The sequence below is a fragment of the Carettochelys insculpta genome, chromosome 1, assembly GCF_033958435.1.
Source record: "Carettochelys insculpta isolate YL-2023 chromosome 1, ASM3395843v1, whole genome shotgun sequence".
Lineage (NCBI taxonomy): Eukaryota > Metazoa > Chordata > Testudines > Carettochelyidae > Carettochelys > Carettochelys insculpta.
Window position 1 is genome coordinate 315,622,664 of NC_134137.1, and position 26,649 is coordinate 315,649,312.

Below are 26,649 nucleotides of genomic sequence, written 5' to 3' on the forward strand. Positions count from 1 at the left end.
AGATAATCAATCCATTCTTTCAATACATCTGCTGAGTCTAGTTTCAGATAAGATTTTAAGGCAAGTTTTCAAGCACCATGAGGCAAAAATAGAATAAAAGTACAAGAATTTGTATAAGTACAGCCCATCTGCAAATAACAAAAACTTGACCTAAAGTTTGCAGTTTGCTAACAGACAGACTATACATAATATTCAGAATCTATGTAGGCCATTGCAAGAGGTATATTAATTATGTCTCTTGGCACTGAAAATCTTGTCTAGTAAGAAATCATAGGTTTGTTTCTCTATCAAAATATAGCTCACTGTAATGAATTTAATTGTAGTCATTTTAAAAATTTCCATAACAGTATATAATTTCTTCTAATTCTGATCTGCATTCATAAATTCCATTTGATCACTAACATTCACTTAATTTTGTCAATTGCAGTTATATTGTATGAGAGCCACTGCTAGGACAATGCTGTTTTTCAGTAGTTCGGCACCTTGGGTGTTTTCATTACAGACCCTTTTGAATATTTAAATCATATAGCATTTATCAAACTTTCTAATTAAAAACCCAAAATAACTAATTTAAGTTAGTTCAGCCATTATTTACTAAATGACCTAAAAACACATTCTTGACATTTCACTTCATCTTTGGGTTGTGCATTAACATCTAGCACAATGTATTGGTGAAAAACAATCTTGCAAACAGTCTTTATGGTGAATTCTGATACCTAAGGTGCAGTGTTACCTGCTAAGCTTAAGCAGTAGCAGTTTTCTATAAAACTTCTCCTTCAGTACACCAGGAGCATATTAAAATCCTGTGGCATATATCATAAATTTTAAGCCCAGGACAGACCCTGGGAGGGATTTCAAGTACTGGAAGATAGCATTATAATTAAAAATGATCTGGTTGTTGTCAGATCTAGAGAGGTGGTTGTTCCCCTCTATTTGGTACTGGTGAGGCCACATCTGGAATACTGTGTCCAGTTTTGGGTCCATCCCAGTATAAAAGGGATGTGGATGGGTTGGAGCAGGTTCAGCAGAGGGCAACAAAAATGATTAAGGGGTGGAGCACATGATCTATGGGGAGAGATTGAGGGATTTGGGCTTGTTTAGTTTACAGAAGAGAAGACTAAGGGGTGATTTAATAGCAGCCTTCAGTTTCCTGAAGGGGAGCTCTAAAGAGGATGGAGAGAAACTGTTCTCAGTGGTGTCAGATAACAGAACAAGGAGCAATGGTCTGAAGTTACAGAAGGAAAAGAGCAGCTTTGATATTAGGAAAAACTACTTCACCAGGAGGGTGGTGAAACGTTGGAATGAGTTGCCTAGAGACGTGGTGGATCCTCCATCCCTAGAGGTTTTTAAGTCCCAGCTTGACAAGGTCCTGGCTGGGATGACTTAGTAGGGGTTGATCCTGCTTGATCCTGGGATGACCTCCTGAGGTCGCTTCCAGCCCTATTGTTCTATGATAAACAAGAGAAATGGTCTGAAGTAAACAAGATGAAATTCAATAAGAACAAATCAAAGTACTCCACTTGAGAAGGAACAATCAAATTGCACACATGCAAAATAGGAAATAACTACCTAAGAAGGAACACTGTGGAAAGGGACCTAGGCATCATTGTGGACCACAAGGTAAAATATCAGTCAACAGTGTGACACTGTTGCAAAATAAAGCAAACATCATTCTGGGATGCATTAGCAGGAGCGTTGTAAGTAAGAAATGAAAAGTAATTCTGCTCTGCTCCTCCCTAGTTACTGCTCAACTGAAGTATTGTGTTCATTTCTGGAAGGAAGTGAGTAAACTGGAAAAGTCCAGAGAAGAGCAACAAAACTGATTAAAGGTCTAGAATATATGACCTGTGAAGGAAGAATGAAATAATTTGGTTTGTTTAGTTTAGAAAAGAAAAGACAGAGACAAGAATATGGGCAAGGGATTGCTCAGCAGCCAGAGCACTGGCCTTCTAAACACAGGGTTGTGAGTTCAATCCTGGAGTGGGCCTTTCAAGGTTGTGGGGCAGGCTAGATTCAAAAATCTGCTAGGAATGGTGATAGGTCCTGCTGTGAGTGCAGGGGACTCTACTTGATGACCTCCTGAGGTCCCTTCCAGCTCTACGAGATATGTGTAAGTACCTAAAAGGTTCAGAGGGATAGCTGAGTTAGTCTAACAGATATCTTGGAGCATAAGCTTTTGTGGGCAAAGACCTGCTTCATCAGATGCATGTACGCATCTGATGAAGCAGGTCTTTGCCCACAAAAGCTTATGCTCCAAGATATCTGTTAGTCTTTAAGGTGCCACAGGACTTCCTGTTGTACCTAAAAGGTTGTTACATGGAAGAGGAAGAAAAATCATTCTCCTTTATCCTCTGAGGGTAGGACAAGAAGCAATGGGCTTAAAATGCAGTGAGGGAGGTTTAGGTTGGACATTAGGAAAAACTTCCTAACTCAGAGTGGTTAAGCACTGGAATAAATTGTCTAGGAAAGGTGTGACATCTCTATCACTGAAGATTCTGAATAGCAGTTTAGAAAAACCCTGTCTGGGATGGTCTGTATGATATTTGGTCCTGCAATGAGTGCATGGGACTGGACTGGACTTCTCGCAGTCCCTTCTAGTCGTATGATTAGATTATCTAGTTTGCAGATATGACAAAAATGGGAGAGTGTGGCAAAGAGGAAAAGTCACTGATTCAGAGCAATCTGGACTTCATGGTAGACTGGGTGCAAGCAAAGATAGGATGTTCTGATACAACTAAACGCATAGGTGCTGACTACATGGCTGCTGTGGGGTTGGAGCATCCTTGACACCCACCAACAATGGCTGTTAGGTGGCCCTGCTGATCAGCTCTTTGGAAGCTGGGAAAGGGACTTGAGAGAGAAGAGAGAACAGTGGGCAGGTGGTGGTTTTGGGGGTGGGGTCTCAGGGTGGAATACCATAAGGAAAAAGAAAAGTCAGCACCTATGGCTAAACATATGCCTCTAGAAAGAATGTAAGACATATACTTATTAAGACAGGGACTCTACCCTGGAAAGCAGTGACCCTGAAAAAAGATTTTGGGGTCAAGGCAGATAATCAGGTGAACATGAGCCCCACCCCCACTGGGACAAACATAATACCAAGGTACATAAACAGGGAAATTTCAAGTAGGAGCGGAGAGGTTTTGGCACTGGTGTGATAGCTTCTGGAAAGAGAAGTTACTCACCTGTAGTAATGATGGTTCTTCAAGATGTGTCCCCATGGGTGCTCCACAATAGGTGTTGGGCTCGCCCGGCGCCGCAGATCGGAAATCTTCCAGCAGTTTCTCCTGGATCGCGCATGTGCCGGCGCGTGCCGCCCCTCTGCGTGCCCCCAGCCGCGTGCACAATCCGGTCCCCGCCAGTTCGTTGACCAACCGCCTCGGATGCTCCTGAAAAACACTAGACAGAGATCCGAAGCGGGGAGGATGGGCGGGTGGTAGAGCACCCACGGGGACACATCTCAAAGAACCATCGTTACTACAAGTGAGTAACTTCTCTTTCTTCTTCGAGTGGTCCCCGTGGGTGCTCCACAATAGGTGACGACCCAGCAGTAACCCAAGTAAGGAGGTCGGTAATCGGTTTATGTGCAGCTTGCCCCCGAGAGGACTGCTGTCGACAGACGGGTATCCTCTCAGAATACCCAAGGCAGGGCATAATGCTTGGTGAAGGTGTCAGAGGATGACCAGGTCGCCGCTCTACAGATGTCTGTTAACGCGATGCCCTTGAATAAGGCTGTTGACGCCGCCACCGCCCTGGTGGAGTGAGCCCTGGGCGGGGCCAGCAAAGGAGTCTTTCGAAGTTCAAAGCACATTGTTATACAGGGCACAATGTGCTTTGAGATTCTCCGGGCAGAGAGACCTTCTCCTTTTGACCCAGGAGCGAGAGAGACTAGAAGCCTGTCCATTTGCCAGAAGGACTTAGTTCTGTCTGTGTAGAAGGCCAACGCCCTCCTCACATTTAGGAGATGCAGGCGTGCCTCCTTGCCGGAGCTGTGAGGCTTCGGGTAAAACGAGGGTAAAACTATTGGCTCGTTAAGATTGGACTCCGGAGAGACTTTTTTTGGAGCAAAGGCTGGGTGCAGCCTTAAGGTTACCGCCTCCTTTGAGAATACTGTGCAGTGTGGCGTTGCCATCACTGCCGCGAGCTCACTCACCCTGCTGGGCTGACATAGTTGCAAGGAGGAAGGTTGTTTTTATCATAAGGAGACGTATGGGAACTGTGGCTAATGGTTCAAAAGGTGGACCCGATAGCATGCTGAGCACCAAGCCCAAATTCCACGATGGTGGAAGTGGTTTCCAAGGGGGGTACAGGTTTACCAGCCCCTTCAAGAACCTGGTAACGATAGGATGGGCGAATACCATGGGCCCTTCCTCTGTATGCCGAAAAGACTGATATAGCGGCGAGGTGGACCTTTAGCGAGGATAGAGAAAGCCCGCCTCTCTTGAGGTCCAATAAGTATTCTGATATTACAGGTATAGGAACGTCAAGGGGAGCTAACTGCTTGGCGGAACACCAGGCTGTGAAACGAGTCCATTTGTGCTTGTAAGTCCTCCTGGTGGAGGTCCTTCGGCTACATTCCAGGACTTGTTGTGCTCCCTCCGTACATGTGCTCTTTAAGGAGCTGAGCCATGGATTAGCCATGCTTGTAGGTGCAGACCTTAAGGGTGCGGGTGCACTATGGACCCTTGAGCCTGCGGGAGTAAGTCCGGTGCCACTGGTAGAGGGAGCGGTGGGCGGTCCGACATGCACAGAAGCAAGGGAAACCATTGCTGCCGATCCCAAGCGGGACTATGAGTATCGTGCGAGCTCTCTCCCTTCTGGCTTTGTGCAAGACCTTGCGGATAAGCACTGCGGGGGAAACGCGTAAAGTAGGGAGCCCTTCCATGAAAAACATGAATGTATCCCCCAGGGATCCCTGCCCCACTCCTGCTCTGGAGCAGTGCTGGGGACACTTTTTTTTTTTTTTTTTGTACTGGGTGGCAAACAGATTGATCTGGGGAAACCCCCATGTACGAAAAATGCGCTGTAGCAGATCGGAGCAGATCTGCCATTCGTGCGTGATTGCGAAGCGCCTGCTCAGCTGGTCTGCATTCACGTTGTGCGTGCCCGGCAAGTACGAGGCTTTCAATGTTATGTTGTTGGCGATGCACCGATTCCACAATCGGAGTGCTTCCGCACATAGGGCACGGGATCGTGCTCCTCCTTATCGATTGATGTAGACCATAGTGGAGGTATTGTCGGTATTGAATCCCGACTACTTTGCCATGCAGGTAATCTCGAAAATGTTTGCAGGCGTTGAACACTGCTCTGAGCTCCAGTATGGATATGTGCAGTGTCTGTTCCGCAGGGGACCATAGCCCTTGCGTTACCTTGTCGCCGATGTGCGCTCCCCATCCCATGTGGGAGGCGTCGGTAGTAAGAAATATAGAAATTTGTGGTTGGTGAAAAGGCACCCCCACTAGCAGATTCTCGGGGTTTTCCCACCACGCCAGGGACCTGCACACCTCTGTTGTGGGCGACACCACCCTGTGGACAGTGTGGGATGCCGGTTTGTAAACGCTCGCCAGCTAATGCTATGGGCTTGACATGTGCAACCTGGCATTCTGTACCACAAACGTCGCTGCCGCCATATGGCCCAGCAGCTGTAGGCATGGTAAGATCGGCACCGCGGGGCTGTATGTAATGACTTGCACCAGCGAACTGATTGCGCGGAAGTGGGTGTCGGGTAGGTACACCCTTGCTGTGATAGAGTTTATGCGTGCCCCTATGAACTCTATATGTTGTGTGGGTTCGGACTTTGACTTTGCGAGGTTGATGACTAGGCCCAGCGAAGAAACGTGTCTGCTGTGACGCGTATCATGTGTGAGACCTCTGCCTTCGAGGTCCCTTTTAGCAGGCAGTCGCCCAGATATGGGAAAAATAAACACACCCTGTATGTGCAGGTAGGCTGACACCACTGCCAGGGTTTTGGTAAGACTCTGGGGGCCGAGGAGAGGCCAAACGGAAGAACCCTGTGCTGGAAGTGCTCCTGGCCGACCGTGAAGCGGAGGAAGCGTCTGTGTGCCGGGTGGATTGTTATATGAAAGTAAGCATCTCGTAAGTCGAGTGCTGCAACCCAGTCTCCATCGTCCAGTGCCATGAGTATCAAGGCAACTGTGATCATCCGAAACCGTTGCTTGTGCAAGTAACGGTTGAGGCCCCGAAGATCTAAGATGGGCCTCCAGTGTCCCATTTTCTTCTCCGATAGGAAGTAGCGTGAATAAAAACCTTCCCCTGGAATTATTCCGGCACTCTTTCCACCGCACTTGTGAACATAAGATGGGTCACCTTCTGCTTGAGCCTCGCCTTGTGGCAGCGCCCCTGAGGTGAGGCCTGGTGGGAGGCTTCGTCGGTGGAAGCGACTGGGAGGGGATCGCGCAACCGTGGCTATGATCTCCAGCACCCATATGTCTGTGGTGATCTTTTGCCATTGGGAGTGGAACGATCTGAGGCGATGATGGAACATGAGATGAGAGTGGCATTGAGCGAGGGTATTGATAGTGCAGCCCCCGACATACCCATCAAACTTGTTGCCTTTGAGGCCTGACCCGACGGTGTATGGCTTTGTTGAGAACGTCGCCTATGGGTTCTGTACTGTTGCCGCTATTGATAGCGCCTGTGGCCGTAGCCCCGTTGATATTGAGCACGCTGTGGTTGTAAGTGTAGCGTCTTTGCTGATGATAAAATTTTCCCCTCCTGTATGGGGGAGCATAAATGCCCGAGCTTCTAAGCGTAGCTCTCGAGTCCTTACTGGAGCGAGGGACCGAGTCAGTTGAGTCTGCAAAACAGCTTTTGTGTATCAAAGGGAAGGTCCACGATCTTCGCCTGTAGGTCCCTCGAGATACCCGATGTCTAGGGCCAGGATTCTCTATGCATGACCACTGCTGTAGCCGTTGAGCATGCCGCCATGTCTGCCACGTCCAGGGCAATCTGGACTCCCGTCTGCGATGCTGCGTAGCCCTCTTGAACAATCGCCTTTAACACCGGCATTTTGTCTTCCGGGAGTGAATCCATGAGTGGGGTAAGCCCGGAGTAATTATCAAAATTATGGTTTGCTAGGTGTGCCCATAATTTGCCATTCTCAATAGCAGGATAGGAGAGGAATACACCTTCCTGCCAAACAGCTCTAGCTTCTTAGTATCTTTGTCTGATCCCCCGATTTGTACTGAGAAGCCTTTGACCTCTGCTGGGATGACCCGACCACCAAAGAATTTGGTTGTGGGTGACTGAAGAGGAACTTCATGCCCTCTGCCGGGACGAAGTATTTCTTATCCGCTCTCCCATTCGTAGGCGGAACAGAGGCTGGAGTCTGCCATATAGTAATGGCTGACTCCAGAATGGCTTCGTCCAGCGGAATAGCAATTTTGGATGAAGCCGGGGGTCTCAGATTCTTCAGGAGTTCGTGATGTTTCTCCTGCACCTCTGCCGTTTAAATGTCATGCGTGAAAGCCACCCTTTAAAACAACTCTTGAAACTGTTTAAGGTCATCCCGGGGAGAGACATCCCCGGGGGCCATGGCCTCGTCTGGGGAGGATGAGGAGGAACCCCTAAGGTAAACCTCCCTTGAACCCTCGGGTTCCCGTGGGCGATGACACACTTGCTCACTGGAGGATTGTGAAGGAAAGTCTCGGGGTTCTAAATTTAACTCCTCTTGAGACAACTGTGTTTCCGTCCCCGATCGGGAACGCCCACGGGGGTATTGAGCGGCCAGGGGTGGGGACCTGCCCCTGGGTGCAGGCCTGTGATTTGTCTGTGTCCAGCCTGATAGGGACGACCATGGCAGCATGGCAAGGGTCTGGAGATGGAGACCTGGACCACTCACGGGGTGTGTACCCCCAATGTCTGGGAGAGCGAGACCTCTGCGGCGACACCTACAGAGGTGAAACTGGCTTGTGACAGTACTCCAGGGGGATCCAATCCCAGAAAATGGTGAAGGTGGCCCAAGCCGTGGTGACTTCGGTTGGAGGAACGGAGAAGGCGGGTTTTTTTTTTTTTTGTGTTTTGTTTCTTTTTCCCCTGATGGGCCGGTGGAGACGCAGGCCTTTGGTGTGACATGTGTATCACAGGGGGAGGGCTTGGTGCTAACAGCAGCGCAGCCCTGTCCAGAAATGGCCTGCGGTGCCGGGTTTTTGATGTTGCCTTGCCCCTCCGCTGCGGGGCCGGCACCGCCCCCTCCCCTGCCGGGAATCTCGGCCCCGCTGTTAGCACTGCGCTCGGCACCGTCAGCTGCGGTGCTGCGCGGGTATCCCCCTCCGGTGCCTGCAGGCTCCGTGCCTGGCACCCCTGCACCGCTGGTGCCGCGGGGGTCTGTGCCGCCTGTGACGGTGCCGCTGCCTGAGTATGCGGCCGGTAGCTGTGTGCTCCGCTCGTCCTGCTCGCTGCAGATGCACGGCAAGGATCGAGCCAGGGAGAGTTCCCTCTGTTTCTGCACTGAGAGGGGGGTGGGGGTCAGAGCACAGTGAGAACGCGGCCGGGTAGCCTGCAATTCCCGCAGGCGTCGGATGCCTTTGCTATGCCCCACGGAGGCCGGCATAGCTTCACAGCATGACTCACGCTGTGTAAAACCTGAAGAGGCTATTGTGGTGAGTCCTTTATTGTTAAGAGGGTACTTAGCACTTAATCCGTGCCTTTCCTCCTCAAAGAGTGATCACCGGCCTGCAGCAGCGGGAGGCCTAATGGCCTTTCACGTCCGCTTTGTTCTTCTCCGCTCCTCTCTTTTTCCTTTTTCCTTTTTTTTTTGCTGGTATTCTCTTTGTCTTTGCTTTCCCTCTTCTTTTTTTTTTTTTGTTTTTGTTTAATAACCGAAAAACAACAAATTACATGTGGAAAAAAACCACTAAGTAATCTGACTCTGGCCTTAGCCTGAGTGGATTCCGTCTGCAGCCGATGGTGATTGAGAAGGAACTGGTGGGGACCGGATCATGCATGCGGCCGGGGGCACGCAGGGGGGTGGCGCGCGCCGGCGCATGCGTGATCCAGGAGAAACTGCTGGAAGATTTCCGATCTGCGGCGCCGGGCGAGCCCGACACCTATTGTGGAGCACCCACGGGGACCACTCGAAGAAGAATACTGTGTTCATTTCTGGCAACCGCAGTTCAAGAAGAATATTGACAAACTGGAGAAGGTTCGGAGATGAGCCATGAGACTGATTACAGAATTAGAAAATCTGCCTTATAATGACAGGCTCAAAGATCAATCTATTTAGTTTAACAAATAGACAGTTAAGTGTAACTTGATTACAATCCCTAGGTATCTACTTGGGGAACAAATATTTAATTATGCACTCTTCAAACTAGCAGACAATGGTGTGACATGATCTAGTGGTAGGCAGTTGAAGCTAGACGAAATCAGATTAAAAATAAGGCACACATTTTTAACAGTGACAGCAATTAACCACTGGGACATTTTACCAAGAGTCATAATAGACTCTCCATAACAGACAACTGTTAAATCAAGAAGGGATGTTCTTCTAAAGCTGCACGTTAAGAATTACTTTGGAGCAATCCTGTGCCCTGGGTTATATAGGAAGTGCTAGATTGTCACAATGGTCCCTTCTGAATTTGGAATCTATATACTCAAAAAAAAAATTAAAAGGCCAGGAGGTACCTCTGACATATCACAGGCCACAGACCCCTAACCCCGACCCTTGTAATTGACTCCAATCTCTGGCTGAGTTCCTGGAGTCCTCAATCATGATTTAAAGATTTCCAAGTTACAGTGAATCCCCAATTTACACTGTTATAAACCTTCCATGGATCCAGGTCCTATGAACCAGAGAAGATGAAATCCCTGTGGGGTCTCTGCCAATCTTAACTGGAAGTAGGGAGGAAAAAGAGGGAATTCCTTTACTACCCCCACTTTTGCAGCCAGTAATGTGATCAATTGCCTAAACACATCAGCCAGACACTCAGCAAGAATTCACTACAGTAATTCATCAGCAATTTACTAGTATTCTGGTCTCTGGCAATTGGGTATATTTGCTACTATGAATGTACACAGGCTATGGGATTTCACCCATTGATCCCTGTGAATTTTGTGTGATAAAGCATATCTTCCAGAAAGTCTTAATTTGAAGACATCCAGAAATTGAAAATTCACCACTTTCCTTGGCAGTCATGGTCAACATGCAGTATCTTTAGGGACTGTATTTTGTTAGCCTACATATGGTTTATGTATAATTACATTCTACTCCATAGAGTACAGTTACTACAGCTCCTACAGAACTAAAAATAGTGGGAGGTGATAAAAGCCAGTCAGTGAGATTAAACAACTCTAAAGAGTTACCCCTCACCAGAGTGGTTTTCGTATACTTCTTCAAGCTGTTTTTTTCAGCAATTACCCAGATATAAAAACCTACATTTTCCTCCTTGACAATTTATACAGAAAAGTTGTTTTTGTGGCCAAAACACAAAAATGTGTGGCACATTGAACATAAAGTAAATTCAATTTAGCACTATATTAACTCCAGGATTACTGTGTTAATTTTCATACATATTCACTCAAAATGCCACTCAGTTTGATTGAAGCTACCACAATACTTTCAGTTTGATACAGAGGTTGGTATTGCAAATATTAGGAGGCCCTCATTAGGTCTTATTTGCCAAAGAACTCACAGAAGTCTCAATTATATTTGACAATGTAGGGGAACTAAATTAAATTCACTTATAAAGATCTTCAAGTAGATAGTTTAAAAATACCCTGCCAATTTATAGATGTTGAAGCCAGAAGTGACCACTATCATCATCTTGTGTGACTTCCTGCATAATACATACCACAGAACCTGCCTCTGTAATTCCTTTGTAAAAATGGGAATTTCTGGCTGAGCTACAGCATGCCTTTTAGAAAGACATCCAGTCTTGATTTAAAGACAAAATGACAGCACCCAAGCATGAAAAAAAAATCACAATCCTGAAAAGTCATGGAACTGCTTTAAAATATTTTAAAAGGTTATTTTTATTTGCCTTTTGGTGTTTGAGCATCTAGAAACAAGATTTCCTCTACAACAGTGACTACAAGAAATGAGGACTGGTCTACACTTAAATGTTTTGATGGCATAGTTATGTTGGTTAAAAGTGTCAAGAAAAACCACACCTCTGCAAGAACATTTCTATGCTGACAAGAGCCCTAGTGGAGTAGCGTTGTCACCCATCTGGGTTTTACCCAGACTGTCCAGCTTTTTGCATCTGCATCCAAGTATCATTTAGGGTTGCCACGTACCTGGTTTTCAACTGAAAGTCCAGTAGAAAAGGAGACCTAGAAACCCTAAATGGCATCTGAACCAAAAGTCCAGTTATTGCAGGATAGGAAGCAGCACTGGATTATTAAACTGTGACAGTGCCTGCTCAGCTGGGGCTACCTCCTACCTGTAGGCAGACTCCTTAAGACAATCCAGCAAGTGACAAGGAGAGTTGGGAGAAACACATGCAACAAGGACAGGGCCTTGGGGGAAGAAGCAGAGCTTGGGTGGGGCTGTGTGAAGAAGAACCAGAGAGAAGTCAGGGCCTTCAAAAGTCGTGGAGCAGGGGTAGAAGCCTCAGGGAAAGAGGTGGCAGGACCTCAGGGGTCCAGTTACCAACAGTGAGAAAGGTAGCAACCCTACGGCATAGACACCATTACACTGGTATTTTGATTCAATGTGAAATGGTTTAAAATGAGCTAATTTTGTCAGCTAAATTAGTTAGATATATTCATGAATTATTCAATCAGGCTCTGTAGAATGGGCCAATAAAAGATTTCTTCTGTGTCAACAAAATTTAAAATATTTTGCAAAATGTACATAATAAATTTGATAAATATTATTTGACCAGTTCTTCAGTGCACAAAAGTTACTACAATCTATGCATATCCATATACAACCATTATACATGTATGAAATATGTCTCTTTGTTTCTAAGAACAGCACCAATCAAGCAGCAGTAAAACCCATATGGAACAACACATACAACACCACAAAGTTCCCTCCCTTTTTCTTCTTACTTTTTCATAGAATCATAGAATCATAGGGCTAGCAGGGACCTCAGGAGGTCATCTAGTCCAGCTCCCTGCTTCAAGCAGGATCAACCCCAATTAAGTCATCCCAGTTTTCCTCCCCTCTTCTTGGTATCTCTGCTCAGCCTTTACTATGCGACTGTCAAATTCTGAAAAATTCACTGCAACATTCAGCACATAGCTTCGAGTATCCAGAACAGTGCATCTCTTCCACCTGTGTATTACACTTGGTTTCAATCTTTTCTAATTTAAGTTGCACAAATTTTATCATATGAAGACAACTTAATGGGAAAGCAATATATCATAATACTTCACTAATATCCTCTAATTTGACAGTACCATAAGTTAACAGACCCAAAGCACAAGGAAGAGAAGTAACTGTACAGTATTTGGACCTTTGACAAAATAAATAACCTAAACTACTCCTACCACTGTAAAGTTAATTGAATTTGAATATGAGAACCTCTCTTACTTGTACTGTTGATGGTCTTTTGTACTTCTTGTTTTTGCCATGAACCTTTCTGCTAATTTTTCTAGATTGCGGGAATATTCCGTCTCTATTTCTGCTTTCTTGCGGAAAAAATCCTGCAGGTCCTGAAGAAGCTGCACCCTCATTTCAGTTTGCTGCTCCAGACATTTCTGCTGCTCTATCAGTTGAGCTCGAATCTCTAAAGGAAACACACACCACTGAAGTCAATGACAACAGGAAAGAAAAAAAGCACACAAATAATATTTGTCAGCTCCAACTACAGCAGATATGTGTAAGGAAAAAGTACAAGCTAAGTTTTATATAAATGTTCTATACTGTAAGTAGAGTAGGAATCATATCCACACAGCTATTTTCTATGTTCAACGTAAGACCGGTCACTGATAAGTCACCACACAGCTAAGAATTTTCACATTTGCACCTTATTCTTAATATGGGGGATATTACTGAATCACCGATATACTAATTGTGGGCAAATATTACATTTGTAGATATGAAGGTAGAACAAACAGGTATTTCTGACAGTGAAAATGCACTGCAGATAAGCATAGGACCCTTGAGAATAAGCAAACGAAAAATCAAACAATAAACGAAATCAAATTAAAAACAAACACCTCTCCTATAATATTTATCCAAAGTGAGACTAAAAAAGAGCAGCTTTCCATTTGTAGCCACAACTGGCACAAGAAAATATCATCTGGTAATGTTTATTTAGCATTCATATATATTTCTGTAGTGTAAAAATATACATAGCTCCTGAGTTATGGCAATACTTACACAAAAACATTCTTCTGTTTCTTGTAAAAGACATTAATGAAATAGGAAAATTCCCACAGCAAAAACTATTATTTCATTCCTAACATTTATATCTTTTCTGATGCTGTCCCATTCAAATCCAGGCTAAAAAATGATCATAGCATAGTGCGATGAAAATAGAAATAATTTTGCAACCATATAGGAATATGTTAACAATGCTGAAAACTACAAATGTAACAAGATAATCAGCCTGAGTCAACATCTGTTGAAGTTGACAAAGCAGGAATCTCTTGAATGTTAGAAGGTGGTGAATTGGTTCCTAATTATGTGACTATTTGGTTGGGAAACTGGCGTTAGGAAACTTAAATATCTTATAGACCCATGTGCAACATTTGTAATAAAAGACCACTATAAAACCAATACTGTCTGTATGCTACTGGGTGCTGTAAACGACTACTAAAATAACAACATCACAAAGACTTATTGTATACATGGTTTACATCCATATTTTTCTAGGCAGAAAATCTGAATCCCACTGAAGAAACACTTGAATTGGAATGCAAAATGTATGCTAAAGCTGTAACAAAAAAAATATTAAGCTAGTAGTTACTGGGGGAAAGAGATGTCCCAAAGCTCTTTCTTAACCTACTTTGAGATACCAGCTATTGTGTGAATCCTTAATGAGACCACACATTTCTATAGTCTGGGACAAGAATCAAAAAAATCACGTGTTCGGCTTTCATTTCACTTCAACTCAAGTCACTGGAAAAGAATTATGCCTCCAAGCAAGGATAAGCAACTGAAAAACAATACTGTATCAATGGCACAGAGATACATAGAGGAAAAAAACATTGGTGCTGGAAGGTTAGAAATGGAGAAGAGAAACTCAAGAATAGATCCTTGATGCGCTCAGTACTTTTAATGTCCTTTTATGCTAACGGAAATACAATTCCTTAAGTAACTTGCAAACCAAAGTAGGATTCCACTGTTAAACCTGAAATTTTAATTTTTGGAGACTAAATCCCACTCCTCAGAGAGGCCCATGTAAACAGTCACTCTAACAAAGATATATCACCAGTAACTTGAAGCTGAACTTGTTTTCAAATAACAACATCCTAATTATTACAGAGGTCAGCGGATCTTGCTACTGCACTTTCTTCTCTTTGAGCAGGTCTTCTCCACAGCAACATGGAATAGAACAATATTTAAGAAATAGGAAAATGTGAGTGGAACAATCTACAAAAATGGCAACGATCACTGGGAGCGGGTGTAATATCTGAAAATATTTTAAACTAACCTTTTGAAACTGACTCAACTTGTAGATGGCAGTATTTCCTTAAATCTTTTAATTATTTTAAATGGAGAATGATTTTAAAAGATGCACAAGCTCAAGGTTACACAGACACAGGCAGGATGCAGTGAATACCAAAGCTGGTTGCTTGTCTTGGAAGTTGCAGATTCCATTACTTTATGTGCCATGACTTCCAGATTCTCAGCACCTTTCTAGGGAGGCAGAATCTGATTTCATGGGCAGTTCTAGGGGTGATGAAGGGGAAGGCTCAGCTGCCAGCTGAAGATGTTGCTATCCACATGCAGGGGATCTAATGATGGCTCCACTACTGCAGACTAGTCTCCTTGCAGGAGGATCAAGAGCTGTTCCACAAGACATCAAATTAGCAGGTCTCATCTTAGCCTCACCCTTTTCTTTGGCTTTCCCTGCTTCCTTAACATAATATGTGCAGTGACATTTTGGGGACAGGGAGAAGGGAAAAGAGGAAGGGAAAGAAGAGAAAGTTGTGAAAGTTTCTTCTTTTGTCACAACAAGGGTGTGATTTAAAAAAATTATAATAGACAAGCAGCCTTAATTGCTCCTTAAACCAGCTGGAGGGGTTTGGTGACCACTGAATTCCACCTTCCAAAGTCCTGAACCACTGGTAGGCAACCTGTGATCTGCAGGCCACATGCAGTCCATCAAGGTTCTACATGTGGCCTGCATCACCACCCCAACCCATGCCTCACACATGCTGGGGGCCCAGCACTTACCTACTCCTCCCCCTCCCTTCTAACACTTCTGGAGTGCAGTGACTCAACCAATTCACAGCACTCCAGAAATGCTTGGGAGGGAGCGGGGAAGGGACAGGGCGTTTCTGAGGGAGGGACAACAAAGAAGAAGCCAGGTGATGGGGTTGACGGAAAGGTTGGAGTGGGTGCAAGGTCCACAGTGGAGGGGACAGTTGAGCAGCTCCCAGCAAAATAAGAAGCATCAAGCATCTAAGACAAGGGCAAGTCAATTATAGTATATACCAACTGATTGAATTATTAAATACTGTACTTGAAAAAATAAGCAGAAATATACTAGAATGTGTGTTGATTAAGCGCGCATGCGCACATACCCACACACCCACACAATTCAAAGTGATGGTAGCAAACAATACTTCCCTGTCTTCTGCTGCAGTTACATTATAACCAGATCTACATCCCAGAAGTTTTAACCTAATCCTTAATGCGCTACATTAAAATGGGCCTTAACATGGTTTTAGCTTCCAAAGATTTCCTCCCTTCTCAAGATGACTGTTGAATTGAATTCATGGATTTGTCCTAATCTCAGAAAATGCTAGCATGAGAAGACTGAATTTTCACAATACTATTTTCTTAGTTACATTCCACGTGTAGAAAACTGAAAGCGTTTACTTCTTTAAAGAAATTCTTTGTATTGATTTCTTTCAAATTTCCCCCAACACACAAATTATCTGTAATTTAGATAGGGAGATAGCATCTCAGATAATCAAGAAATCTAAAGCTAAAACTAACATTTTAAAAATATTATGCTGAAATTAAGTGGCAGCCAGCTCAAATTAAAGAGTACATGCGAACAGCCAAATAGCCTACAGGAAGCCACTTTCTGCCCTGGTCATCATTTCTAAATGATGCATTCTACAGACTTTCCACGTCAAGGTCAGAAAGGCCTGAAGAAGAGCCTGTATTGTGAGGGAGAGAACCCCACCCTTGGGCAATGACTGTTCCTTGTAAATCCAAAAATTGCTGGGATTACAAGACTCCCAGGATGCAAATCAGAGTACAGTAACAATCAGTAAATTCTGGACTAAACAGCACAGATATAATGTGAAATGCTGGCCCTAATGTCTTCTCTTAGCTATTTCTTTTGATTGTTGCCTTCATCTTCTGAGTTGTACCCGTTTTTGGATAAATTTTTGGTTTCTAACTTAGAATTTTCTGTTTCTAACCTGTACACCATACTTCACTGACTTGCATAAAAACAGAACAGCAGACACTTCACTTCAGAGCCAACTTGAGCTGCTACTACAAACTTCAAGTTTTATTACTTAAAAACTACATAACACAGAAGTGCATACCAGTACACACAGTATCTGTGCTATATCAATGGTTCCCAGCTCAAAAGTTTACAGTCTAAAAGCATGGCCTGCTATGTGACACAGAATACTTAAAATAGCTATGGTTCAGCTAAGAATCAGCTCTGTCATTTAAGTGTCACAAACAATGGCATTTCAGATCCAATCAGCCCCAGATGTGAATAGAAAACTCACATTAACCTCAATGGGTGTAGAATTGAGCGTGCTATATATGTGCAATAACACAATTAGAATTTTTATACATAAATTATTTATATATATCATAACTACTTCCCCTGCTAATGAACTTAACTTTTATATTAGCTCAGAATTCTTACACTCTTTGTTGTTTGATAGTTATTTTAATGCTTATGAAAAGTGCCAAAATGGCAGCAATCCAGACTCTTATCTCCTTTTTTCCACAAAGCAGCTACAACAGCAGCAGTCCGACATGCAGTCTCAATCTTGCCTGAGAGAGTTGTGTTGAAGTAAAGATTAAAATGCATAACTGCATTAACACAATTGCGCAGTTACTCGGTAATAATACTGACAGGATTAGGGCCCAATCATGCTAATAATCACCCATATAAGCAGGGTTTTCTTCTGGAGGAACACGGCGGAAGTGTGTTCCACCACCTTTTTTCCCTGTGCCGCTGCCATTTTGGAAGCCAGTTTTTTTTGAGGGGGGGGCAGAGGGGGGCTCCAAGCCACCTTTGGCTCTTGCTGCTCACTCTTCCAGCTCCCTGCCCTGTCCGCTGGCGCTGAAAGACTAGTGCTCAATGTAACTGATTGACTGCCAGTAGGAGGGACCAGGCCATAAACCAATTACACTGAGTGCTAGTTTTTCATCTCCACAAGCAGGTGGGAGCTGCCCCTGCTGCGCTGCTAGAGGGCTTGGTGGGGAGGGAGCAGCAGCAGGTAGAGTTCCTAAGGCAGTAAGTGAATCCTGGGTTGCGGGGCGTGTTTTAGGGAAGTATGGGAGCTGGGGGGGTTAAGCCTGGACACCAGGGGGAGCCTTACAAGAGGTATGGGGGTTAAGCCTGAGCACTGGGGAGGGCTGTGCAGTGGGTTAAGCCTGGATGCCGGGGAGGGCACATGCAGGGGGTTAAGCAAGGGTGTCATGGAGCATGCAGGAGGGTTAAACCTGGGCATAGGTTCAGGCCCTGAGGGTGATCCTGGGTGTGGGTTGGGGCCGCGGGGCTTAAGTCTGGGTGCAAGGAACTCACTCCTTCACCACCAACTTATTTGCTTTAAAGAGCTGGAAACATCATTCATTAATTGGGAACATTTAAAATCAGCATTTTTAACTGGGCCCAATTGCTCTCTTTTTGTCTTTTAATTTTTATTACAAAGGCAATGAAATGCCAAAATCTGTGCAAACAACAAGGGTTCACGGTTTAAAAAAAAATCACAAAAAGCAAAACCTTGCAAATGTTAGGGATTCAACAGCAACATTACTTTAGGCCCATTGTAAATACTGTTGTGTTAACATGAAAGGGATTTGAAGGGGAATTCTTACAGTACAAAAATATCTACTTCAATACTTTGACACAAATGGTGAGTGAAGGTTGACTGAATCCAGCCTGAGCTCTGCTTTCATGGCTTCTGCTGACTTACACTTTGAATTTAATTTCAGTATACCATGTTACAGGGTGTTGCCTGGAAGAAAAAAGGTTGTGCAGTAGTTGCCCTTCTATGCAAATCAGTTACGTAATACAGGTAAAAACAACATGGAGTGCCATCCTTCTGCTGACCTTAAACCAAGTCCCAAAGACAGGATCTGGTTCCTTCTAGGCATATCCACATTTGTTGTTATGGTTCAGCAGGATTGTGATATTTTGCACAAACAGCATCAAGAACATATGTGGTGGCAGGCTAAATACTGGTGCTACAATCCTTGGCACAGTGGAAAGCCTACAAGCAATTTTTAATATGTAATAATGTTGTGTACTTATTTAATTAAATAACAGCTTTTTAGAAAAATCCCCAAGCAATTAGTTCCACAGGTTCGTTGTGCATTGTGTGAAGAAATAACTACTTTTTGCTTCTTCTAAAGCTGCTGCCTATTAATTTCATTGGGTGACCCTTAATTCTTGTTCTATGTGAAGGAGTAAATAACATGTTCTTGTTCATTTTCTCCATTATTTTCACACCACTCCTGATTTTATAGGCCTGTATCATATTTCTTCCGATGTGTCTCTTTTCCAGGCTGTAAAGTCTCAGTATTTTTAATCTCTTTTCAAATGGAAGCTGTTCCGTATTCTTAACTGTTTTTGTTGCCCTTTTCCATCCTTTTTCAGTTATAATATGCAGACAGCCTGAACTGTGGCCTGTTCTATGGTGTGATTAATTTTTACTCACAAATAGTCAGTGGTGCTACTCACGAGTTATCCCTCTAATTTTTCCACCCAAGGGCAGAATAAATTTTGTTATGTGCACCACGGCTTAAACAGATGTGCATCACCAGTACAAACACATGCTGCTGGGTGTGGGTGACTGTGCGCACTCTGCTAATCAGCTGGGAGGCATATGAATTTTTCTTGAGTGGCTGCCCACGCACTCAGCTTACAGGGAACGCTTCTACTCACCTGGTTAATCGTATGCATAAGTGTTTGTAGGACAGGGCCTTCGTTGATGTAGGTTACCCCTTGATTTGCTTCTCTCAACAGTTCCTCACAACATGTCCACTATACCAACTTAAACTTAGATTCACCTATTTGCTAAAGAGAAACTTCCTCATCTTACATACCATCTCTGCATTTCCCCAAAGCAATTTTTGAGCCAGGCTAAATTTGCTCTCTAATTCATCCCCTTGGTATTTTATTTGGCAGAAATGGTACAGTCCCCCTCTTCTGAAGAAAACGGTTCTTTGCAAGTTATTGAATGGTGATTGGCTGAGGTGCAAGATTTATTGCAGTCCATCTGAAAGACTTGTGCAGAAAGCCAAAAGTCCAGGACACTGAAGCTTCTGTTGAAATCTCTGCCTCTATTTATTTCTTAACACTAAAATAAATTCATTCAAGCAATTAAAAAGGCAGGGGAGTCCTTGTATTCCCATTAGTAGACATTTAAGTTTACAAATGACTATAATGACCAAAGTGAGCATTTCTGGAGCCTTTTAAATAACCATCATGTAACATCCATGTCAAAAGGGAAAGAATAAATCATTGTTTCTTGTGAAAACTGAAACTAGTTCTGCACAACCAAATATATATTTTCTTTAGTTTTAATTAAAGCAGCCTGAAAACTGGATTATCTATCATGTGCCCTTTTTACCAGGGGTCTTGCAACCTTGTAAACATGGGCTCTAGGTAGACAAAGCCAAAAAAAGTGGAGAGGACTCCATCAGAATGCCTCACCCATTTGTTTCTTATACAATGTTAAGATATGCTAAGAGCAAAAAATATACTAAATGTATCTGCAGAAGCTACTGCTGTTTTTGGATAAGAAACTTACTATTCACATCCCCACCTGATGGTCACCTGGGTGCCACAGTTAGGCATGCAAGCTGCCTGCATAGCATTTTGAGCTCCACCTCTTCTGCAAAAGCTGCTCATTTGTGCCAGCAATTAAGTACTGATGCTACATCTTTCTTTAAACTTGGTAACAGTGGACTTTGTCCTTTGGTCCCTGTCTGGCAGCATACAGTTTCTACTTCTGAAAGACGGGTGGGAAAACTGTTACTCCATAGCAACTTGCTCTGGCTTACCCAGAAGTGCTACAGCTCAAAACAGTAAGGAGCAGTGTCCAGTATTCCTTGTTCAGAAAGGCTTGTTACACAAGTGAAGAGCCTTAGGCAGAGAACAGACTGAGGGACTCAAACCTACATGAATAAAAATGAGGCATGAGAGAATGAGATCTACAGCTGGCAAGAAATGTTAGCAACAAGGGTTCCACAAATAAGTCAGACAAAAAAGAAATTTCAGGAAAAGGAAAACAAACTTTCCTGTATTTTTTTTTTTAATTTCCAGCGGGTTTCTCAACTTTAAATGAACTAGTCATTGAACAGAACTAAGTGAATAAACTGAAAATAAAACATTATTGCAAAACCTGCAGAAGAGGCTAATTTCGTCCAAAGCACTTCATCAGACTCTGGATTCAGGCGCTTGGGGTAACTTCCACCAACTTAGTGCTTTGACTTCCTTTAAAACATTGGCAGCAAACATGTTCTGCTCAATTTTTTCTTTAATTTTTTAATACACTATTGGAAGCTTAAACCCCAAAATGGGCAGTCAGAATTTTAAATATAATTTTAAATACATTTATTCTTAAAAAGAAAAATATTTAATTTTATATACTTTTTAAGAGTCATTGATTTTTTTATCAACATTGTCACAAAACAAATCATCAAGGAGCAAAGGAGAATTTAGGAATACATTACATGATGTCATCTTCCTGTAGGTAAACAGCTAACCTGATCATCATTTGATTGCTATAGTATCACTCAAAGAGATTGCTATGAAGGTCTGCTCATATGAGTTTTATGGGTAGGTATCTGAGAATACAATTCACTACCATCCAGTGCACTGCCTTTTGGGCAGTTTAGCTTAGTCTGGCAGAAATCAGTTGTGCAAGGTGACTGGAATTGAGGGGCCAGGTTCCCACCATCCAACTTTCTCCACCCAATAACGGCATCTGTAGCCAATAACTTTCAAGCCTATTCTGAAAATGAACCCATGTGAGCCCTGTCACTGCCCACCCTCTCTGAAACAAGGATGGGGCCTGCACGGCTCTGCACTATTGTCATAAGCACAGCAAGCACCAGAAGCACAGTCCTTCCATATTTGCAGGACCTCTAGAAGAGCTGTGGAGAAACATTTCTAGGCGTGTAGATTCCTGGGGGGGACAGAGGGTGCGTCTACACTTGCATTCCTCTTTTGAAAGAGGTATGCAAATGAGGGGAATTGAAAATGCAAATGAGGTTCATATTTGCATATTCTTATTTTGAAAGAGCTTCCTTTGAAAGAAGAAAACCAGTGTAGACGCTGCTCTTTTAAAAGTATACCCCATCTTTGAAAGAATCTTTCTTCCCATTAAATAAAGGGAAGAAGGATTCTTTCGAAGACAGGGTTTACTTTCAAAAGAGTAACGTCTAAACTGGTTTTCTTCTTCCAGAAGAAGCTCTTTCGAAATAATATGCAAATGAGGTGACAAATATGCACCTCACTTGCATTTTGATTTCCCTCATTTGCAAAGCTCTTTCGAAAGAAGAATGCAAGTGTAGATGCACCCAGAGAGAATCAATTCAAGATTTTTGGTAGAGTTCATGATGCAGCTGCAAATAGTGGAGTGCTGCTTCTGTGGCTGACAAATGAGCACTTAGTGGTGGGATTCCTGGATCTATGTATTGATTTTTCCCCAGCCTTCACCACACTAACACTAAAATGAGGGCTGTACTGACAGCCAGGAAGTGAGTGGCAAACATATTATGGAGATTTACAGCTCTGGATTGCTATTCGTCAGTGGCAAATCATTTTAGAGCTGGAAAATCCACTTTGAAGGCCATTGTCATGCAAGTGTGAAGAGCCACTAATTATAGTGGGAGGATTTGCAGCAGCAATGTGATTCCTAAACTGCAATGGAGCAACAGATAGCACAGATCTGTCTACTTTGGCATCAGAACACCTTGACATAGGCTATGTCTACACTTGCTCCCGGTAATCAGGGCGATGGGAGATTACTAATGAAGTGCTGCGCTGACGATGCAGCACTTCATTAGGCTAATTCTCCCTGCGGGAACTTTGAAGTGTCAAACTTCAAAGTGCTGGCATGCTGTGTAGCCGCGGGCACTTCAAAGTGACCAAGCTACTTCAAAGTGCCTTTACTCCCCAAAGTTTGCTGTGGGGAGAATTAGCCTAATGAAGTGCTGCATATTCAGCACAGCACTTCATTAGTAATCTCCCATCACCCTGACTACTATGCCCCCTTCAAAGGAGGAGGCAAGTGTGTAGACATAGCCATAGAGTACATCAACAGAAGTACATCAAATTCTTGGAGTGTCCCCCCAACAAAAATGATTGCTCACCCTTATTTAAACACACGAGTTGGGTCCTCTTTCTGCAGCTATCCCACCCCCCCATCCGGCAGCAGTCATTTCAGTACTTCTGAAAATCAATTCTTACTATTTAATATAAAGAGAAACAAAATCAGAGGTGGATTTAAGATTTTATATGAACCACTACTACTTTCTTAAAGTGATTAAACTAGTGCTGATTAGAAAAGACGATAGGGCCAAACTTCGCTTTCAGTTTACGCTGGTATAAAGCCAAATTAATGCCTATTGAGGTAGATACTTCATTTTGTAGCTGAGAAAACATATCTTGATTCAGTCAGTGCAATATGTAGAGAAATATTAGCAACGTCTAATCTAATTATTACAGATTAAAGAGCTTTAGTGCTGTAATTCTAACAGGAGGAAATGATTATCTTCAGTATATTAGAATGGTTTTGATTTGACTCAAGCCTTTAGACAATCCCAATACCATAATTTGCTGAAGGTGTTTATAAAACAGAAAATGAATCTGAAATTTAAATCAGTGAAGGGATAAAAATAACTGCAAATTCTAAGTCTTCTATTTGCTTGAATCAAGCCGATAAAGAAATTGAACTGACAGAATAGCACTGCAACATTGTTTAAATCCAGAACATGACCTTACTGGTAAACATGAATAGTAGTTAGTAATGGCAACCTTTATATATTCTTCAATGCACATAATAGAGTATGAAATAGAACTGCAACAGAGGAAGAAAATCAAGTATCAGTTTGTTGTCATCAGAGTGGTAATGAAAATCTAATGATGTTAATCAAATCCCTTAATTCCAAAGCTCAGCAAAGACATGATAAATCTTCGACCCTGTTGCTAAGGCAACTGCCCTAGAGGTATACTCTTGTCTAGAATGACAGCACCCACATGGTCATAGATACAATTCCAAAGGAGCACGGGTACACTGATGATACGTTATCAGACTGAATATATCTCTCATCTAGCAGAAATTAAAGCCATCCTAATATATTGAAGACAACTCTTTCCCCGTTAAAATTACAATATTAAAGCCGTTTAATCTTTAGCAGAGTAGACAATTGCTCATACTGTTCTAAGTACTGCACTGACTAAGGTTGAAGTATATCTTCTGTGCTACAAAATGAAGTATCTACCTCAATGGGAGACTGAGGCATGTTTGAGCTCAGTTGTATAGAGACAGCCCAAACTCAACTAACAGCAGTTGAAAAGGATAAATCCTTCACAGTCATGGGGAATACTCTTTGTTCCAGCTTCTCCCTATTCGGAAGTTTAAAGTGGACTAAGAACCACAGTAATTGAAATCTAGCTTCAGCTGTTACTGTAGAAGGAGGTGATGGCTCCCCTGAGGTTCCTGCTAATGGTGACGATAAAAAAATCTAAGTGGGGAGGAAGGGATTGATTGGCAGGAACCCCTACCAACCCATTCAATGGCAAGAGAATAGGTGGTGTCTGTCCAGATGATCTTTGCACTAAATCATATGCATGTTACCAGATACCATGAATGTAACCAGAGTCTGCCAGAAATCAAAATTATTTTTGAAGGGAAGAAACATTAGATCCAGACAAATATAGAACTACCTTGTTGGCATGCTACTGAAGAACTTGCTTACCTGCGATCTTCCAGCAATAACTCATTAGTTAAAGCCTATACTGAAAATATTCTCTCTCTAAAGAGGCATACAAATGGCTATGATTTCCAGCAGGGCTGTAATGACTGCTCTGTGGTAGTGAGGACATCAAGAACAGCGGCAGTCAACAGACATATTTGTCTCTATAAGGTAGCAAGGATAGGGCAAGGGAGAAATCCTTCATGCGCTATTTAACTGGAGTGTTTTGGGGGGGAAGGGGGTGGAGGGAATCCTACTGCATAAATACAAGCACACAGTGCTAAAAGTTTAGAAACTTAGGCAGCTAAATCCTTCTTATTGTGATTAAAAAAGAGTGCATTACAAATATTTTGACTAGCAATTAGGACTTAGAACAGATGCTCCTACCATTTAAAGAAATAGCAGTAAGATCCCACCAATCTAAAGTTAAAATTAAATCTTAAATAAATCAACCATCAATATAGCAGATAATCAGAAGGAGAAAATACAGACACAGGGCAGGGATCGCAAATTGGTGACCTGAGGGACACCTGAAACACAATTTGTATAGTCAGCCATGACAGAAAATGACTATAGTTTGCAAGGTATTAGCCAAAGATTTATAACAGGAAAGTAGCTAACAACAAAAAACTCCAGCACTCTGGCATTTTGTCTGCCAAACATGGGAAGTGGGCAAAAGAACAGAGAAACTTTTGGAAGGAAAAATGCAGTAGATGGGGGTGTGGTGAGGGGGAACAATTAGAAATGGCGGAATAGATAAGTTGGCAAATTAAATGCATCTCACGGGCTTCTGATTATTTGGCAATTTGTTCCTATTCCTCAATGATAAAGACATGGCAGGGAAGCTGAATGATTTATTGGTATCAGTCTTTCCCTTAACGTATGTAGGAGAGATACATGTACCCTGGGCCTCTTTTAATCAACATAAGATGGGGCAGAATTAGAGACTGAACACTGAAGTGTCCTAACAGGTACTGAAACAAACAAACTAAGGAGTAATAAATCATCAGGACTGGAGGGTATATACCTGCACACTTTGGATGAACTTAAGAGTGAAGTGGTTGAGCTGCTAACAAAAATATGCATGTGCTGACTAAAATCAGCTACTGTACCAGAAGACTAGAGATATGATGGCCTTATCGTGCTGCACTCTGCCAAAACTTCACAAAAACAACATGAAGGGTGAGTCTAGAAATTACTCTTATTTGAATACATGTGAGTAATTTGAAACTACAATTAAAAATAGACACTTGAATGACTAAAACAAGAAACAAGCAGAGCTTTTATAAAAGAACAGTACACTTCTGAAATCTACTAGAATTCTTTGATCATATAAACAAAATAGTCAATATAGGAAAACCCATTGACAATTCATTGGGACTTTCAAAATTACTTTGAAAACGTCACTCACGAGAAGATTTTTTAAAAAAAAAATTAAGTAGTAATGGTGTGAGAGGTAGGGTACCATGACGTCATGATGCCAATGGGAGGAGCACACAGTATTTCCTCTAATTTTTTTCCATTTATGAGCAGAATACATTTTGTTATATGTACCAAGGCATGTGTGGATGAGCACCACAAGTCGAAATATATGCTACCTAATGTGGGTGGCTGTGGGTGCTCTGCTAATCAGCCGGCTGGCACTGAATCTCTCCTGGATGGCTGCCCAGGTGCTCAGCTTACAGGGAACACTGGTCATGCACACACATTCTAGGGATGAATTGTGTATTGCGTATCTTAAGGGATGCAGATAAGTACTAGGATGAACGATGAAATGAAATAAAAGAAAGAGGGAAGACATTAATTGGCACACACACAGAGCTCCCCATATTCCCCCAGCCCCCCAGTTTGCTACAGAAAAACTGTCCTGGCTTCTGGGCAAAAGAGAGACTATAAGAGAATATTTTGAAGAAATTCAATCCCTGGGTAAAAAATGATAACTTGTCAATTGTAAGCAGTGCAAGAAGGAGGTGCAGGGTATAGTTGCAGGAATTAAACGTCATAACTGCTTACTGGGAGAAAATGATGTAAATGAAGATGTGGTTACGGTTAAGTGGATCAACGGGTTAGTAAATTAAATAATTCACTTTGCAACACATCACTCTTCAAGACTCTTTCAATGCCTTTTAGTCTAAGTCTACAAAGCCCCTCCCTTTCGAAAGGGGCATGGTAAAGAGCAAAGGGGAATATTCAAATGAGGCATGGATTTAAATATCTTGTGCTTCATTTCCATAGCCCTGCAAGATTTTGCTTGCAGCAAAGCACCTTGTGGAAGCTAGAGAGCCATATAGATGGGACCCTCCCAGATGGGGGCTTTCAGAAGAGGGGGGTTCCTTCCAGTAGGGCCCCACCTATATAGCTCTGTAGCTTCCAGAAGG

The 26,649-nt window shown here is 43.0% G+C and overlaps 1 protein-coding gene across 2 annotated transcripts in view; it reads right to left on the reverse strand.

The window, feature by feature from the left end:
- The window catches only part of SRGAP1 (SLIT-ROBO Rho GTPase activating protein 1), a 247,142-nt gene that overhangs the window by 113,652 nt on the left and 106,841 nt on the right, over positions 1–26,649 (reverse strand). For both annotated transcript variants that reach the window (XR_012648118.1, XM_075013725.1), the window contains exon 2: positions 12,500–12,695. Coding sequence is in view for 1 of the 2 variants with exons in the window: in XM_075013725.1 (XP_074869826.1) it covers positions 12,500–12,695 (196 nt within the window). In the remaining variant the exon portion in view is untranslated. The remainder of the gene's footprint in view (positions 1–12,499; positions 12,696–26,649) is intronic.